General features: G+C 52.9%; 1 protein-coding gene across 1 annotated transcript in view; it reads left to right on the top strand.

Moving 5' to 3' along the window:
* The window catches only part of Lasp1 (LIM and SH3 protein 1), a 40719-nt gene that overhangs the window by 4450 nt on the left and 18174 nt on the right, over positions 1 to 18095 (top strand). The window contains exons 2-3 of the mRNA XM_052757053.1: positions 3057 to 3151; positions 12334 to 12418. Coding sequence (XP_052613013.1) covers positions 3057 to 3151; positions 12334 to 12418 — 180 coding nt within the window. The remainder of the gene's footprint in view (positions 1 to 3056; positions 3152 to 12333; positions 12419 to 18095) is intronic.

Here is an 18095-nt window from a genome sequence, read left to right as displayed (position 1 = left end):
GGGTGGTGCTGGCGTTGTCCCTAGGAAGAGACAAACTCTTAACTCTAGGCTACAGGAAGGGAGGAGTCTCATACTCCAGCCCTGAGTCACTGTGACAGGGAGCAGGTGACAGGCTGCAGGTACAGGGACCTGGATGAAGCTCCTCTCTCCCTCTCCTATAGCCATGGAGCCGCAGGGTCTGGCTCCAGTGTGTGGATCCTTGCAGGGGCTTCTATCCCCACTGGCCTGTCTGTCTTCCTGTAGAGTCATTTTCCCCCGCACAGCATTTCAGACAGGACTGGAAGGGTGGTTGTCTGGTGCCTGGGGTCTGACTGAGCTGCATCTCCTGGGCAGCTTGCCTGGTGACTAGGGATACCTTCTGAGCTGCGTATCTCCTGGTGCGGTTTGCTTCCTCAGTCATAAATCCTAGGAGCGCATGCCCAAAGTCTGCCCTGGACCTTGCAAACAGGGCCGTTCTTGCTGTGAACTAAGTAAGGCTCCTAGGACCAGGGGAAGAAGGCAGGTCCTCTTGGGACTTCTTTTATAGCATCTTTCCTCCATACCTGACAAGAGACAGCATGAAGTTTCTCTCATTCTGGAGTTGGTTCATGAGCACTCGAATGAATGGCCATTTCCTGCCTCCCCAAAGGAGTGGCCTTCTCATTCTCCTACAGTTCCTGGGGGAGATCATAGTTGTGGCCCTGCTTTACAGATGTGGAGACCTCCTTTGGTGAGTCACCCAGCAGATACTCAACTCACTCTGGTTTCCATTACTCTGCTCCTGAGTGGCCCAAAAAAGGACAGATGACCACCCTCCCTTGTCGCAGGCTGATGTATCAAGTTGAGAACACTGGCTCCCTTAGGATCTCTAGGAGTAAACTGCTAATGGGAGCAAGCTCTTGGGAGCAGCCTGGGGTTCCTGTGGAAACTCTAGCCTGGTCTGTATTCTACTAACCCTCTCTCCACAGGGCCTGGCTCTAGGGTGAGGATCTGGTCATCTGCTAGAGATCTCTTTCCTGACCCGGACCTTGGAGGTCCCTAGCCCTAGGACAGTGTATTCCTGCATATGTGTGTGTGAAAGTGGGTCATGGTCTGGATTCTGCAGAATGTTTTTCCTGGCAGGCCCCTGCGGGGGTAGGGGAGGCAGGGGCCCAGGCAGGGGCAGCAGGCAGAGGCTGCAGACTAGCTGGTGACAGCTGGGGCAATCTGCCAATGCCTCCCAGTCAGGGGAATCTTTGGGGGAAGGACCACCCTGTTTTGATTTTTCTGGGGGTTTTTATGTTGGGGGTATGTGACACCCCCAAACAGTAAGGATTCTGAGTGTTACTGTGAGTGGGGGGTGGAGGCAGTGGCTCTCGGAGGGGCCCAGGTGGGGGTGGGGCCAAGCTCAGACCGCCCCACCCTTTACTTCCAGACTTACAGCTGGCTCTCTTCCCAAAGAGTCCTTTCCTGCGTCGCCTTGTTAACATTCCCTGTTAGATTTTTTTTTTCCCCCGTTGGGTCTCCTTGATAGGAAAAATGTCCCATTAGAGGGCAATTGCCCCCAGAAATAGTCCTGGTGTCTGGATGAAGTGTGCTGAGGTGCAGGGGTGGAATCCCAGCCACTGAGCTTCCTTTCTTCTGGCCCCTCCTCCGAGTGTGTCGGAAGCTCTCTTAGTTTGGGAAACATGTTTTAAAAAGCACCACTTTGGGGGAGTTCTTTGACAGATGGCTGGGAATCAGTCCTACCGCTCACTCAGTCACTTTCTGAGGTCTCCCTGGCTCCTCCCTGGCCTCTGGCTACCTCCTTTGGGGGTCAAGAGTATCTCCATTGACTGCTGAGACAGGCAGATGCAAGCAGCCTAAAGCCTAAATTCTGGGATGGAGTCGCTTCACGTGGTTTCTCCTTCTCTCCATCAACCACCTTGGATTAGTGTTGATGGATGTTTTAGAACCCTGGTTTACTAGGGTTGCCTCTCTGTCCCATGTACCCATGTTGGAGCTTAAGTTAGACCGGGTGAGTGCCTCCAGTGTCCAGCACCTGCATGGAAGGAGGGTGCCAGGTGCTTTGCTGGAGGTGCAGGGGCAGGTGTTTTCTCATGAATCTTTAACAGTCCCGGGAAGACAGGCATTATTCTATGCAGTCCATAGACAGGAAGTAGAATCAGACTCCCAGGTGCTTTGCAGACAGGGTGAGGCCAAGGTCATCCCGCTTTCTGGGTGGGGTTGTGATATGGACACACCTGGAGTCTAGCTGTGAGCTTTAAAACAAAGCTCTTTTCTGCCGCTTCAGGGTGTCTCCCACCCTTGTCCAGCTGGGGATGGGAGAGATGGGAGTGGACAGGATGTGGGTGTGGCTGGGGCACCTACCGGCTCCTCCAATTGGGGGGTCCTTTGGGAAGTGAGAGCCAGCTGAGCTAGAGCATCGTGGAGGGGAGCTCCAGAGGGTCAGCAGTTTAGAGGGAAGGTAGGTTTGCCCCGGGCTGGGCCTTTGTGCCCTTGGCTGTGCTCTCTTCTGCAGGCTTGGTGGCCGAGGACCTGCTCCTTCCCAGTGTGCTGCTTAGCAACGGAGTGCCGCTTTGCATAATCAATGAGGCTCCTCCAGTTCTGGGCTGGAGTGGTCTGGGGAAGTGGAGATGCCTTTCTGAGGGCTGCTACCTCCTTCTTAACTGGGTTCTTCCCCCTTTTCTCTCTCAGATCTGATCCACTTGCTGTCCTGACAGCTAAATAATTGTCTGGTGGGGCATGAGGAGGGGAGGGGAGTGTCATTGGCTGCCACAGCCTGTGACCTGAAATGCCCCTGTTCACCAGGTGGTGTTTTTTTTTTTTTTAAAGACAGAGTTTCTCTGTGTAGCCCTGGCTGTCCTGAAATTCACTCTGTAGATCAGGCTGGCCTCAAATTCAGAGATCCGCCTGCCTCTACCCCTGAGTGCTGGGATTAAAGACCTGTGCTGCCACCGCCACCCAGCTTCCCCAGGTGTTCTTACAGCCTTAGGCGAGTGTCCATGCGTAGGGAAGAGTGTCCATGCGTAGGGAAGAGTGTCCATGCGTAGGGACGTGCTTCTGTCTAATCCTGTCTTCTCTCTGTCCCCACCCAGTTCTGGCATAAAGCATGCTTTCACTGCGAGACCTGCAAGATGACCCTGAACATGAAGAACTACAAGGGCTATGAGAAGAAACCTTACTGCAATGCGTGAGTCTCGGGGGACACGGGAGGGAGTCTTCGGGGTGCCTGGCTTCCCTCCCAACCCAACCCCCACCAGCCCAAGGTGACATTGTCGCACTTGCACACCCTACTCGATAGATTGTGACAATAGTGTGTCACATTGTCCCTCCGTAGCAGAGTGCTTTTGCTGTCCCCATTTTACAGATGGGAAAACGGCCTTGGGAAGGGAGGGGACTTTCCCAGGATCACATGGCGAGGCTAATGTGAGGCTGGTTCATAGAGAGCCTCTGGGTAGTAAAGCCAGTGGGCTACTTCCCTTGTACCGTGTTTTGCAAGGGGTACAGCAGAGATTAAGAGACCTGTCCTGTGCCTGCTGCCTTGTATCCAGGCTTGGGAGTGGGGGTTCTCCCCTTGGCTTTCTCTCATTTGGTGGTTCTTTTCTCCATTGTCCCTTCTAGAAGGTTCTAGAGATCTCTTGTTTCTTTCTTTTCTCTCTCTCTCTCTCTCTCTCTCTCTCTCTCTCTCTCATACAAAACAAAGCATATTTGTTCTTTTATTTTATTTTGTTTTATGTGTATGAATGTTTTGCCTACATTTGTGTATGAGTACCACTTGGGTGCCTGGTATCCATGGAGACCAGAAGAGGGCATCAGATCCCCTGGAACTGGAGTTGTAGGTGATTGTGAGCCTACATAGGGGTGCTGCAAGTTGAACCCAGGTCCTCTGCAAAAGCAGCCAGTGCTCTTAACCCCTGAGCCATCTCTTCAGCCCCCTTTTCATATTGAGGAGAAGAGTGTCGCCTGGCATAAGCAACTCCTTTTCTGCCTTGCAGGGAGACCAGTGACACTGTTGTCCATTATTCTGAGAGTCGCTAGCTCGGCTTCTGTTCCTTATATAGAATCCTGTGTTGTGGCCAGCTGGATGAAGGGCTTGGGGAGGGAGGCCATTGTCTCCCACCCTAGAGGGACACCATCCTGGAAGTGAGTCTCCTGCAGTTTCAGAGAGGGTTGAAACTCTTATTTCCAAGGGGACTCGTGAGTAGCAAGTACACCCTCAGCATCAAGTCCAGAGCAGGGGCAGCAGCTGACCTCAGACCACTTGCAAGATCTGGGCTTTAGGAGGTCAGGTTCCTCAAAGGGAGGTGCTAAGATCAGTAAACAATGAAGTTTCTGATCTGACTTGTCCAGGTATTTTTGCTTGTTTGTCTCACATATCCCAGACTAGTCTAGACTCACATGTAGCTGAGGATAGATAACCTAAAACTTCTTGCCTTCGCCTCCAGATGTGTGGGTTTATAAACATGTTTCACCATGACCGGATGGTCTCCTAATTTAATTCTCCTTAGCCATAGTTTACCAGAAGGAAAACTGGAGACATGTCTCTTTGAGGGCAGGCTATCATGCCCCCACCTCCTTGGCCCAAGGACCTTGGGGGTTTGAGCATTCACCAGACACTTGTTGCCTGCCCTCTGCTCTATGCCAACCTGTCTCAGGTGCTGGGAACCTGATTTCTGATACAGTCTCAAGCCCAAGAGGCAGCATGGCCATTGTTCCCGTCTTACAGGGTGGTTCTGAGTAGAGGAAGGCCCACAGCTTTTTTGGTCCCTTAGTTCTCCTGATTTCTATGGCTCCTTGGCCTACCCAGCCCCCCAGCACTCCAAGCCCCAAGGGAAATGGGACATTCTTTGAATTCTTAAGGGCTCACACAAACCCTGATTCTCTGCCACTTCCTCCCTCCTTTGGGGAGTGGGGTGGGGTTCAGAAAAAACAGGGCACTTAACCTTTTGGGTGCCGGACTACTTCAGGCTGGTCTGCCAGCCTCCTCTGGGGTATCTTCTGGGTGGGCCTCCACTTCCTGGCAGAAGTCTAGCTGAGCATGGGGAGCTCAGGGTGATAACCTTTTACTCTCTTCTCCAGCCAGCTTACCTGCTACCGAGCGAGCGCTGGAATTCGGAGCAAGAATGTTTTCTATCAGAATGCCCTTAGCCCTGGTGCCAGAGTTCTAGCTTAGTCTTCTTGAGACAGACAGGCAGCAAATGGGAGAGGAGAGAGCCTGCAGCCTTTGGGGCCTGGGGAAAGTAGGAGATAAGTCTTCCCTGCTTGGGGAGTCACCAGTAATATTCCTCTCCTGACATTCCGTTAGAACAGGTGGGTGTCTCTCCTGACTTCAGCGCTATACAGGTGACCTTTAACCTCTGGCCCAGTGGGTATTTGCTGGAAAGGACCTGCATCGGGTTGTGTCTTGGTGTGCGTGTGCGTGTGCGTGTGCGTGTGCGTGTGCGTGTGCGTGTGTGTGTGTGTGTGTGTGTGTGTGTGTGTGTGCACATCCGCATGTGTGTGTCTCAGCTGTGCTTCATTTCATTCCAGCTGCATCAGCCTCTTGGCTGCTGCTCCGTGCTGGCTTTGTGTCTGTGGAGCTGTCTGCTAAGCTCCTTGTACCCAGCCAAATGCAGATAGGTGGCCTCTGCACCTGTCTGAACTGGGCCCCCCCTGCCTGAGATCAGAATCCCTGCTGTGTGCTAGGCCCTGAGTCAAATGGTCACTTATTCTCTCCCATTTCGAGTTGTCTCTGAGCCTATTTTTCAGTGACGTTTCAGATTCCCGAATCTCAGGGCTTCTCCCTCCTACACTCCAGACTCCTTCCAGTCCTGGGTGTGTTTGTGGGCCACAGGCTAGACCTTCTGCAGGGTGCCGCTCCCTTCCACTGGACTAAACCTGACTGGGATGGGACACACAGGGCTAGGTGACATCTCCTGGCAATCTGCCAGGGCTCTAGGCCACCCAGGGAGTGTAGGGTGAGTCTGGTGTGCAGGGAATTTCTCTGTGCTGCCTGCCTGTTCCTGGCTGGTGTCTGAGCCTGGGGGCATCTTAGGGTCTTGTGGAAGAAGAGGAAATGAGAGAAGAAAGCCGAGTGTCCCTTCTGTCTTTCCAAAGTTCTAGAAAGTGACTGAACAGTGAAAAGGGCTTCTGTTTCTCTCCTTGCAAGGACGTGTTTGAGGAGGCAGGGGCATGAACACAGGCTAGTGCTCGCAGCCAGCTTGCCTGATGTGGTGAGCCACAGGCATGTAGTTAGACACTGTCCTGGAGTGGCCTCGTACCATCCCCTGGGCTCCCCTTGGCTCCCACTGAGATTCCTGCAGATTCCTTATGGTGAACTCTTCACAGTGAGGGAGCGGGCACACTCCTACCTGTAGGGCAGCCCAAGCATGCCTGCTCACCTCTTCTTTCATGAAGCTTCCAGGTGGGTGGAGTGGGCCTGTTTTGTTGGCTAGAGAAATATTTATGCCCTGGAGTATTTGTTTTGTAAATTGGATCATCGGAACCCTGGCTCATGCAAACCTGTTTCGCTGGGTCCACACAAACAGTCACTGGAGTGTGGAGGTCAGAGCTGGGGTTGGGGTGGCAATGGGACTAATTGCCTTGGGGACCTGCAGTCAGGATGCCCACTGTAGACTAGAGGAACCGTGTGGCGAAGAAAGAGAGACCTCAGTAGAACCTTTTCCCTCAAAGTGACCGCAGATATCTGGGTTCCTGATTCAGTTTTCCACAACTGTAGGGTGAGGGGCTGAGCTGAGAAGAGTGGAAATGTCCTTCCTGCTGGGGACTGTGAATCTTTCCATTTCTAGGGCCCAGTCATTGTATTCTAGCATCCTGATCCCCCAGTGTTTGTGAAACAGTCTCAGGTAGCCCAGGCTGGCCATAAGCTCAGTATGTAACCAAGGATGACCTTGAACTTTAAAAGGTTTGTGTATGTGTGGAGGGGGAGAGAAGGAGAGAGGTACGTGTATGTATGAGTGCTGGCAATCACATGCCAGTGCGTTCATGTAGAGGTGGATGGATGACTTTCAGGACTGGGTTCTCTTTCCACTGCGGGTTCCAAAGTTTGAACTCATGTTGTAGAGCTGAGATGTCTTGCTTCTTTGTCTGACCTTGAACTTCTGATCCTCCTGCCTCCACCTCCAAGTGCTGATATGGTTTATTCATGGCTGGAGTTTGAACCAAGGGCTTTGGCTTGCTAGCTCGGCCAGGTATTCTGCACTGAACTACCTCCAGCCACAGGTTGGTTTGTTTTGAGCTAGGTCTTGCTATGTATGTAGTAGATCTGGTTGGCCTTGCTACAGTCCTGGGGTGGGGGGCATTTGCGGCATCCCAGGCTTGCCTACCTCCCCCCAATTCTCTGCTTCTTGAATCAAGCGTGTTAGGGAGCTAGGAGCAATGCAGGTGTAAGGGGTGTGTGTGGTATATTTGGGGTGAAGGAGGCCAGCAAAAACAGGGAGCCAGAGTGTCAAATGCAGCCATCAAGCACCTCACCTGCCTCATTCACCCCTCCCCGCCCCCCATAGCCCTGCTTGTAGACATGTCAGGGCCTCAAGGCATCTTGGAGATCACTTTTGCTCCCAATGCCCCATTTTTATTGATAAGGAATTTGAGGCCCAATATTTTCATGCCTTACTTAGCTTGGCAATATTTTTCTCTTTAAATTGTGGATATTGTTTAAAGTTGTTAGTGAATGAAAAAAAAAAAAAAAAGAATTAAAAGGATGTGGTTTTTCATTTGTCTGCCAAGTCTAAGAACTGGTAAGTTCTTTCTCCAGTCTACCCTTAATCTTTTTGGACTGCTCATTTTTGACCTCTGTCAAACAATGCCTCCTTGTTTTTTTCCTATCCCTAACACTTTAGTCCTGTAGGCCTGGAGGGGGACTGGTAAGAATCAGGGCTAATGGAGCCTGCCCTCTCTGCTTGTCTGTGGGCAGTGTTCCCAGCAGGGGCTTTGGAGATCTGCAGCTCTAACCAGAGGCAGGATGTTAGGGCTTTTTTTCTTCTCCCTTTCCTTTTGGTAAAAACCAAAAGTTCCTTGTTTTTTGTTGATGTATTTTTACTCCTCTTTGAACACAAAGCTGTGGGTTTTTTTTTAAAAAGGTCCCAGACTGGAAGGGATGATGTTCCCTGCAAAAATGGAGAGCTGGGCATTCAGAATCTGTGGCCTGTCCTAGGTCAGCCCTGGGGATACAACTTCTGCTCACACTGTCATCCCACTCGCTCTCTGTCATCTAGGAGCGACTTCACAAGGCCATGGAACAGTGCGCTTAGGTCCTCAGGTGTGTAGCTCATCGCCTGAGATGGAGGCCACCCTTAGGTCACTGTCCTCAAGGGTTCAAAGGTCAGGCTGGGAAGTGGGCTGGGCTTGAAGGATGAAGCACGTTGTTTGGCAATCACCCTGCCAATTACACCTTTCACAGAGTTCTGGGAGCTGGAGCTGGACCAGGGCCATCTGCCCTAACAGGTCTGCATGCCCTCAGCTGGCCAGGCAGCTGTGGGGCAGAGGAAAGGATGCCAAATAAAGTCTCTATCCTTAACTCCAAGCCTCAGTTACTCTGTATGCGAAATCGGTATCCAGGTGGTACCTGCCTTTTCCAGCCCTGTGGGGCATTTGGGGAGAGGTTGTGCATCTTGACAGCCTGTGATTCTGTGCAGCCTGTGGAGGAACTGAGCTGTGAGCCTGTGATGTCCGTGTCTCCCCCCTCCCCCCCAACAGCTGCCCAGCTCCTCACCTACCTTCTGGCTACCACAGGCTTTTCCTGCTTTCACCTTCCTGGCTGCCAGGTAGCTTCCTTGTCCCTCCCCACCCAGCTACCTGTCCTATTGGACTATCTATGTGTCCTTGTGTGTCCGTCCGTCGTGTCCCTCCCCGCTCAGCTATCATAGGCAAAGACAGGTCTGTGGAGAGGCCTCTGGTGAAGGCACCACACTCTGGGAATGATTAATAAGGGGCTAGCCCAGGAAGGGACAAAGAGCAGCTGTGCTCTGTGGACTCAGGGCTGCACCTTTATACTGTCTCTCATTTTGTCTCCGTTGTAGCCTGAAGATCTGGCTGGGGTGGGTGGTCTTAGCTGTTAACTGGTGTGTTCCTGTCCCACCCCCACCCCCGCCCCCTGAATCTGAAGGTGAAAGGTGGCTTCAACCTGGGGTCTAAGGGGGCGGGGGGGGGGGGGGGGGGGGGGAGTAGAATTCCCAGCAATGGTTTCTGGAAGATCACTTGGAGTCCTCTTCAAAGACCACCATGTTGGGGAGGGGTGCAAGCCCGGGCCCCTGGTGTCTGTCTTCTAGAAACAAACCTGAGCATAGCTGTCTGTAAGAAACCAGCCCAGGCCCCTAGGGCATCTTCTTGGTTGAGGATACTCTTGCATTCTGTCTTCCCCTGCCCCCATACCCCATAGACCTCTCTCTCCCTCCTTTCTCTGCTCTCCTGCCTGGAGCTGAGGATGAGGTTGCCATGGGAACCTGAAGCACAGCAGCTAGCAGGAGAAGGGAAAGGCAGGGTTGTCTCAGCCAGGGTTGGGGGCTGTGGGGAGGGGACTGGGCTGACCCATCAGGAGGAATGCAGTCCCTGTGGAACCCTTCCTCTGCCTGGGTTGGGTGTAGCAACCCGCCGGAGTGTCTGGAGCCCTTTAATCTACGAGAACTGATACAGGATTAAATTCCTTCCCCATCCCTAGCACTCTGGAGTCCACATCTAGACTGCTCCCCCTCCCCCATTAATATTCCTGCTCTAGAGGGTGGAGAAGATCATGGTGGCTACAAAGAGGTGATGCCTGGGATCTTCTGATGGGGTTAGGGTGTAGCAGAAGAACAGGGTGAGTGGAGGAGGTATGTGAATGTGGGGGTCCATGGCTGCCAGCTCCATGTCCAATTCGGAGGACACACCTATGTGTTAATCACTCCCGAGGCAGATGCTGTGTGTACCGGAGCCTCAGAACTAGGGAGAGGGTGTGGCTGTCTGCACGTGGCTGGTTATCCCTGGGCCAATGGAGATGGCTTTCTGCCTTGAGTCTGCACATAGGGCCAAATGAGAGCAATCCCCAGGGTTTGTGGACGGGCTTCTACGGATGTGTGCTTGCGGAGTCCCTGCCTTCAGCTCTCCAGGCTGCTTCCACTCTGTCCAACATAATGCTAGCTGGTTGTCAGACCTGACCCTCTACACCTGGCCAGAGCTGCCCGGATCCCGGATCCCGGATCCCTCACTTCTGCTGTGTGCATCTCTACTGACAGATGCCCGGCTCACCCTGGTGAGTGTCCCACTTCCCTTCATAGTGGGTCCAGTTTGTGTGGAGGGTCCTTTCTGAAGCCTTATCTCCTAGGGTCTCAGGGCCAGCCTGTTCCCCTAGAGATCTCACTTCTATTCCTTCTGTTCATTTCTTGTCTCTAGGAACAGAGTCCTGCTTGATCCTCCCTGGCCCTGAGCAGGAGCAGGAATTTTTGGATGGGCTCCTGAGCTGTGGGTGGCCTGGCGGCAGGGCACTGGGCCAGACCTGGGGGTGGGACCTTGCCTTTGCCTGCCTTCATTCATAGCCGGTCCTGCTGCCAGCTGCAGGCACCTGTGTTTGTTTTTCCCCCCTGTCTAGCTCCCTCCTTTGGCTGGGGAGCTCTTTATCTGGCTCACTGGGATGGCTCGGACCCACATCGGCATCGCCTAGGCCTAGGACAGTGACATTGCAAGGGGGTGAAGATGGTCACCTAGAAACAGAGCCTATCACTGTGTCCCTTGGAGTCACACCCTCTTTGGTCGTCCTCTCTACCCAGGGTAGCCCAGAGGGACATCGTATGTTGGTACAGGTGGCTGGGGAACATGCCAGGTTGGCTAAAGCATACAAGCGTGTGGCAGCTCATGAGCTGCTGTGGGTATGTCGGCCGGCCTGGGTGGGTCGTACCTAGAGAAAGGCCCCCGTGGGCCGTCTGTCTCTTACCTGGTGCTGGGCTGCCTGTGTGTGAGTCAGGGGGTCTGCCCTGTGATGGGCACAGTCACCCAGAGCTAAACACAGTCAAGTCAGACTTCTCAATACGATGTTTGCGTGGAGAAGCCACCCACCGATCCCTGAGATGGGTGAGGTCCATGTGGACCCTGCCTATTTCACATTCCAGCACCAGACACAGACCATGGCTGGTTTACCTGAGGGCCTCACGGTGACACACGGGGGTTGTCCGGAGTTCTCCGGTCCTAGCCCAACTTCAGCACCTCGTGTGACATTTGTTTCTTCGGGTCTCTTTGAGCCTCAACCGCTGTTCTGGAAGCTTGGATAAAGCAATAGACAAGTGACCAAAAGCAATTTTCTCCCCTCCTGGAGAACCGGAGAAGAGAGTGGCGATGTGATGAATGTGTGAACTCAGAGACTGCTGAGTGACAAGGGCTAGTCCCCACACACTGGTCACCTCTCCGTCAGTAAGGACATTATCCTTCAGGTCCTTGCAGACTGGATTCTGGGCTACCTCTAAATGTTTTCTGGGGGCAGAATACTGACCTGTTTCTGTGTGTTTAGACCATACTGTTCAACCTCTCTAGCCTCGGCTCTGTCTGTAAAGGAGGACAGTGACAGCAAGTTTGATAGACTAAGTCCCATAAGCCCTTAGCACAGGGCAACACTAACTGCTGTCACCTGTCACTGGAAAGTGACTAGACACAAGCAGACCTTCCCACCTACCCTGTGACTTGGACATTGTTAGCCCTTATAACACCATGTCGGACACCTGTTCTCTCTCTCTCTCTCTCTCTCTCTCTCTCTCTCTCTCTCTCTCTCTCTCTCTCTCTCTTTCTCTCTCTCTCTCTCTTTGGTTTTTGAGACAAGGTTTCTCTGTCTAGCCATGGCTGTCCCGGAACTCGCTCTGTAGACCAGGCTGGCCTTGAACTCAGATCCACCTGCCTCTGCCTCCCAGGTGCTGGGATTAAAGGCGTGCGCCACCACCTCCTAGCACGTGTATTCTCTTAGCACACCAATTTACAACTTCTGACAGGGAACCTTCTGGGTATTCGGTATTCATTTTTCCTTCAGTCTTGGTCTCTCATGCTCTTCTGTGTCTAAATTGGTCTCCATTGCTAGTCTGAGTTCTGATCCTGTGCCCATCTGCACAGCTGACTAGGCCCTCCTGGGTGGCCTGTCCCTTGGATCCTCTGTGGGAGACTCCAAGGCATGGATTATCTGAAACAAGGGTAATCGGACACCCTCAGAAGCCTCCCTGTGGCCCTGGACAGTTCTGTCTGCAGGCAGCCACTCAGGCCTCCTGTGTTGTGCCCTCTCAGCTAGCCTGGGCTGTGCCTGAGAAGTTCCTGACTCCCTAAGGCAGCACTGACGGTGGGCAGGGGCCATCCAACAATAGAGAAGCCTGGAGTTCCCTGTCCTTCCCCAGCGTGATGCCTGATTTTCTTTCTGTCCGGCAGACACTACCCCAAGCAGTCCTTCACCATGGTGGCTGACACTCCGGAAAACCTCCGCCTCAAGCAGCAGAGCGAGCTGCAGAGTCAGGTGAGGGGCGGGCACTCTATGGCTGGTGGAAGGGGAGCGCCTGTGTAACCGGATTGGGCAAGGGCACCTGTGGTCTCTGTGAGACGCTGAAATCCCAGGCCTGTCTGTCTCCCCACCCCCACCTTCCCTCAGTTACTTCACACTTCCTGACTCCGGGGGGTGGGGATGCTGCCTTCCTACCTGAAGTTGGTTGGAGAGGTGTGGGCGTCTGTTTGACTCTGCTACGGCTCCTAAAGCTTGCCTTTTCCAGGAAGCTGCCCCCTGTCTGCCACTTCATTCACACCCGGCACAGTTTGGAACTGTGCTTGGAACCAACCAGAAACTTGCCAGTGTGGGTTACACAGCCTGTCCTCTGCAGCCATGTCCCAAAACCTTTCCCGTTCCTTGGAGAGAGGACAGCGTAAGGGGGCGGTCCTCCTGACAGTAGAGAAGAAGACATTGTCTGCCCTGGCTTGGAGAAGTCTCTGCCCTTTGGGGATATGAGCTACATTGAGCTAGGTGGTCTGGAGCCCTGAGACCTTATTAACTGAACCCTGCCTGGAACCAGCCTGGCCTGCCTCAGCAAGGATTAAAAGATTAAATGAGAAAATACAAGTAGGGGAATTTACTGGGTTGGCAAAGTGCCCAGGGTAATGCCAGCTGGGCCACAGGACTCAATCCTCATCCATGAGAAGTGGGCCGTCCCTTGTAGGACTGTTTTGGGTGGGTTTTTTTTTTTTTTTTTTTGTTCTGGTTGTTGTTGTTTTGAGATGATAATGTCACGTAGCCCTTCTAAAAAATTGCCTTGGGGGCTAGAAAGATTGCTCAGAGCCCCCGTCATTACATTTCGGGGACCCAAAGCCTCTGGCCTCTGCAGGCATCTGCATTCACATGTGTATAGCCACGTGGAGACACATAAACCTACATATAATTGAATGTTTAAAAAAAGTTCTTAGCTGGCCAATGTTGGCATACTTGGGAGGCAGAGGCAGGGGAATTTCTATGAGTTCCGGGACAACCAGAGCTACACAGAGAAACCCTGCTTTGAAAAAATCAAAAGCAAAACCAAACACAAAAAAATCTTAGGAGGGGGGCTGGAGATATGGCTTAGTGGTTAAAAACACTGATTGCTCTTCCAAAGGACCTGGATTCAATTCCCAGCACCCATACGGCAGCTCATAACTGTCTGTAACTCCAGTTCCAGGGGATCTGACACCCATAGCAAAACACCAATGCACATAGGTAAAAATGAATAAATTTAAAAAAATCTCAGGAGGAAAAAAAAGAATGACATTGAACTCCTCATCCTCCTGTCTCCCATCTCCCAAGTTCTGGGTTGAGGTTGTACCACACCTGGTGGCTTTATGGTTTTCTATCCACTGCCTGCAGAGAACAGTCTCCCCGCTCTTAAAAAAATGCAAAATGGTCCCTGACGCTGCTGAGAACTTGTGAAACCTAACAAGTGATGTAGTACTTCCCTTTCTTGTCCTTGATACAACTCCAGGGGTGGGTGGGAAGATAGCTCCCTTCCTGTCCCTGCTGGGAAGTGAGTCTCGAGTTCCAGGCCACACTGAGCGAGGCTGTGGGATCTGGGCTCTGGTCCTGTCGCTCACACACACAAGTGCGGAGCCTTGGGTGTGGGTAACCCTCCAGTGTTCCACCGCACAGGCTTGTCCCCTAGCAGTTCCAGGGGAAGCCACAGACTCCAGCTGCCTCCAGCAGGCAAGGAGAGGGAGGGGTGAGGGGGGCAGGTGCCTGGGTCAAGCAAGATAACTTTTTGTGTGTTTTTCTTTCTTTCTCTGTCCCACTCTAAGGAGAAATTCCACACCCTTGCCTTGTGAGCCCTGCTAGAGCTCACCCTCAGTTCTTTTTGCTTCTGGAATCTGACTCCTATGGGGTAGGGCCCGATATCAGGAACCAGTCAGCCCTGCCTTTTACCTACCCCTGCCTCTGTATATGAGCACTTGGGCTGGGGTTGTTGTTGGGAGGGCTGTTCTGCTCCCCACACACAGATTTGAAGGTTCCTAGACTATCGGGGGCCTGATGTGGGCTCCAGTAGGCAGGGTAAGTAGGAACAATGTCTTTCTCTGAGGTTCTTACTAAGGGACAGGCCCTGCACATATATATCTGTGTGTATCAGTCTTCACAACCATATTGTCAAAACGGAAAGAGCCCCTTTTTGGGGGGGGGGTGCTCCCTCTTTGGTTGTTGTTTGGTTGGGTTTTTTTCTTTTCTTTTTCTTTCTTTTTTCTTTTTTTATTTTGATTGATTGATTGATTGATTGATTGCGCCAAGGTCTCACTCTATCCTTGGCTGGTCTGGGATCTGGAATTCTCTATGTAGTCCAGGCTGGGAGTCTCCTGCCTCAGCCTCTTGGATGCTGAGATTTTAGGTGTGAGCCGCCACCCCTAGCCTAAGAAGGGGTTGTTTCTATTATGTAGGAGGGGTCAGTGAGGTTTGGGGAGGCCATGCTGATATATCGTTCTCTAGCCACGGCCCCTTCTCCCTCTCTGTCTGCCTACTGGGGTATCTAACTCCTCGTCTCTCAGTCTCTCAACACCACTTGCCCAGGGCTCGAGGCAGGTAGGTTTTGAATTTAGCTGGTCGGGCCTCAGAGCGTGTACAGCTGGAACTCTTCTATAGGGCTGATTGCCCATCACACCAGCTTACCGGAGGTTAACCCAGGCTGGCCTCAAACCCCGTTAATCCTTCAGACTCCGTCTCCCGAGGGTTGGGATTACTGGTTATATGCCTCCATGCCCAACCAGGGCGTTCTGGAGGCTTGCTCTGCTGGGCTGCCAGGTGGAGCTTTGGGGTGGTGCCACACTGGGGATCTGTGTCAGTCAACAGGATGGGAGGCGAGGGAATTGACCTTCTTCACTGAGGGCACAGCTCTATTCCTGGACCTGGGGACCTGGAGGAGGATGTGGAAAGGAGAGAGCCCGGTCCTCTTCGCGGCATGTGTCTCTCCCACCTCCTACCATCTGTGCAGTCTGAGACTTTTTTTTCCTTTCCCCTCATAGTTTTTTCTCCCTCTCTGAGTAATGGAATGGGGACAGAGACCCGTTTGCCTGGAAGCTGGGGGCTGGGCCCGATGTGAGGCTTGGAAGGACAGGCCTGCTTGGCTGACTTGGTGATAGTTCTGTGGCTGCTCTGGGGGCATCACTAGTTAGAGCTTTGTGTGACAGGCTGGAAGGAGAGTGGGAGCCTTCTCCCCCTTCCCTGCCCTACCCCGGCAGGGTGTCCTGGGCTTCTTCCAGGGCTGGCTCCTCACTGGCCTGGCTTCATGTGTGGGTTCTCTTTGGGGAGCTGCCCAGGCCATTCCAGCTTTGTTTTTGTCCCACCGCTGTGTTGGCTCCCAAAGTGGCACTTGGGGTGTCTGGGATATCTGCAACCTCCCCAACCACAGAACTGCCCAGAAATGACACTCTGAGTGCTGCTGTCTAAGCTGGCATTGCCCCCAGCTCCCCCTTCTCACTTGCAGCCCAGCACGTGGAGGCGGCAGCTTTGGGGTGGGGCTGAGGAGAGGCTGTGTGTGTGTGTGTGTGTGTGTGTGTGTGTGACTGGAGTCCAAGCCCCCTCCCAGGCAGAAGTGCGGGGAGTGTCTCTGCGTTTTCTTCCCTGACACCTTCTTAGAGTGTTTCAGGAAATGCCCTTGAGGGGAGGGAAGTGTGCTGTGCCTCTCTGCCATCATCTCGGGGCAGGGTTCTCATGCCTGTCTTGGATCCTGTGACCAGTGGGACAGTGGCACTCCCTGAAGAGTGCCCCTCTCACTAATCTGGAACAAAGAGGACTAGGGCGATAGCTCCAGTGGTAAAGTCCTTGCCCCCTCGGGTTCTTGGCACCCAGGTAAAAAATGCCCGAGGAGTTCCTGCTTGTAATCCCTCAGTGGGAGGCAAAGACCAGGGCATTCCTGGGGGCTCTGTCCTGATTGGTGAGCTCCAGGCCTATAGGAAGCCCTGCCTCAAAGGAGGAGGGTGGTGTCCCTGAGGCTGTGCTAGACACAGATACACACACACACACACACACACACACACACACGCACGCACACACACAAATGTGCATGCATGTACAGGAAACTTGAAAATGCTCTATTAATAATTTGAGCCAGGCGTGCTGGCGCGCACCCTCAGGAGGATGGACAAGGCCAGACTGTGCACTGAGACATTGTCTCATTCTTATCAGAGCCCGCGGCCTGAGGTTGAGTCTTAGATTACCACCACTAGCTGTGACTTGGGACTAGTTATTTAACCGCCCTGCCAAGGGGCCTCCATGTGTAAAGTGGGGATCGTCTCCCCCAGGGTTGGCTATGGGGATGTTAGTATGTGTGAGGTGTCTGCCCTTCTTGGCATGGTGCCAGAGCTTGGTAACTGTTTCCTTCTACTGTTCTCTAGGAAGGGAGAGGAAATGGATGCAGTGACTGTGACCCCTCCATTCCCAGCTCTGCTCTCTCATTAGTTCCTCACATCTGTGGGTCTGACGTAAAGTCCAGCTGCTTTTTTCTTCCACGGGAATGGGTTCCATAGTGTGGGTCTAACGCAAAAATGAGGTCATGGTATTACAGGAAGTGGGAATGGTTGGTAGAATGTTTGTTTCTGTTTTTTTTTTTGAGACAGTCTTATTGCATACCCCTGGCTGGCCTAGGACTTGCCCAGGAGTCCCTCGAGCTCAGAGAGAACTACTTGCCTCTACCTGGGATTAGAGGTGTACACATGCCCCCCCATCCCCACACCCCTCTTTCTTTTTTTTTTTTGAGAGAGAGAGAGAGGCTTGCTATGTAGCACAGGCTGGCCTAGAACTTTCAACCTGCCCAAGCCTCACTAGGATTACTGTGTGTAGCAAAGGCCGGACTTCTTATGCTGGATCATGACGGATGATGTGTCTGTATTCAATTCATTTCTTCTTTATCCGGTAAACACTGGTATGTACCAGCTCTCAGCTGGGATGAATGAGAGGGTAATGAAACCTACCTAAGAAAGGTAGATCTTCATGGATAGCGCCTCTTTGGGCGTCATGCCCTGTGATGTTGTGGGAATTTCCAGAGAGGGAGGCCTTGGCAGCACCAAGCAGGGATGGAGTCATCTGGCCAAAGTTCAGGCTCTATTGTAGCCAAACTGACAACTGGGTTGAGTGACCTGGCAGGCTGTGTCCCCACGACTACCCTGTCATAGCTGGTGAGTCATCCAGACAAATGCAGGCACTCTGGCATGGGTGAGGGGAAGGTCTCAGTGAGGGCTTCCCAGCTACCCCTTTTAGCGAAAAAAGCTCTCAGAACTTTCCTCAGCTCTGTTCTCCTGTTACGGCCAAAAGCTGCTTAGACAGGGCCCTAGACTCCAGAATGAGTGGACTTTGAGAGATTGGCTAGCCAGCTCTCCTTCCCTATACCCCAACCTCAAGAGGGGACCTGTAGCCGCACTGTGGCACCCAGGCTTCCCTGCCTCCACCCACCCTGCCTCCACCCACTCTACCTTCTCTGCCTCCCACGCTAGGGTGAAATGGATGATCCTTTCAGTGAGGAGGAAAGGCCATTCCTAAGCCTGGGAACTAGTTGATGTCATTGCGGTGTTGCCATGGTAACTGTTCCCTGGATTAGGGGCCTGACCCTTGCAGAGCCAGGAAACAGGAGGGAGTGGGGCTTGGCATGGGCTCAGCACATTAGCCTTGGCAAAGCGCTGGCACAGTTGCCCTCGTGTGCTGT

This window comes from Peromyscus californicus, unplaced genomic scaffold (assembly GCF_007827085.1).
Source record: "Peromyscus californicus insignis strain IS unplaced genomic scaffold, ASM782708v3 Scaffold_3__1_contigs__length_106647218, whole genome shotgun sequence".
In the NCBI taxonomy this organism is placed as follows: Eukaryota; Metazoa; Chordata; class Mammalia; order Rodentia; family Cricetidae; genus Peromyscus; species Peromyscus californicus.
This window is presented reverse-complemented; position numbering and strand designations above follow the sequence as displayed.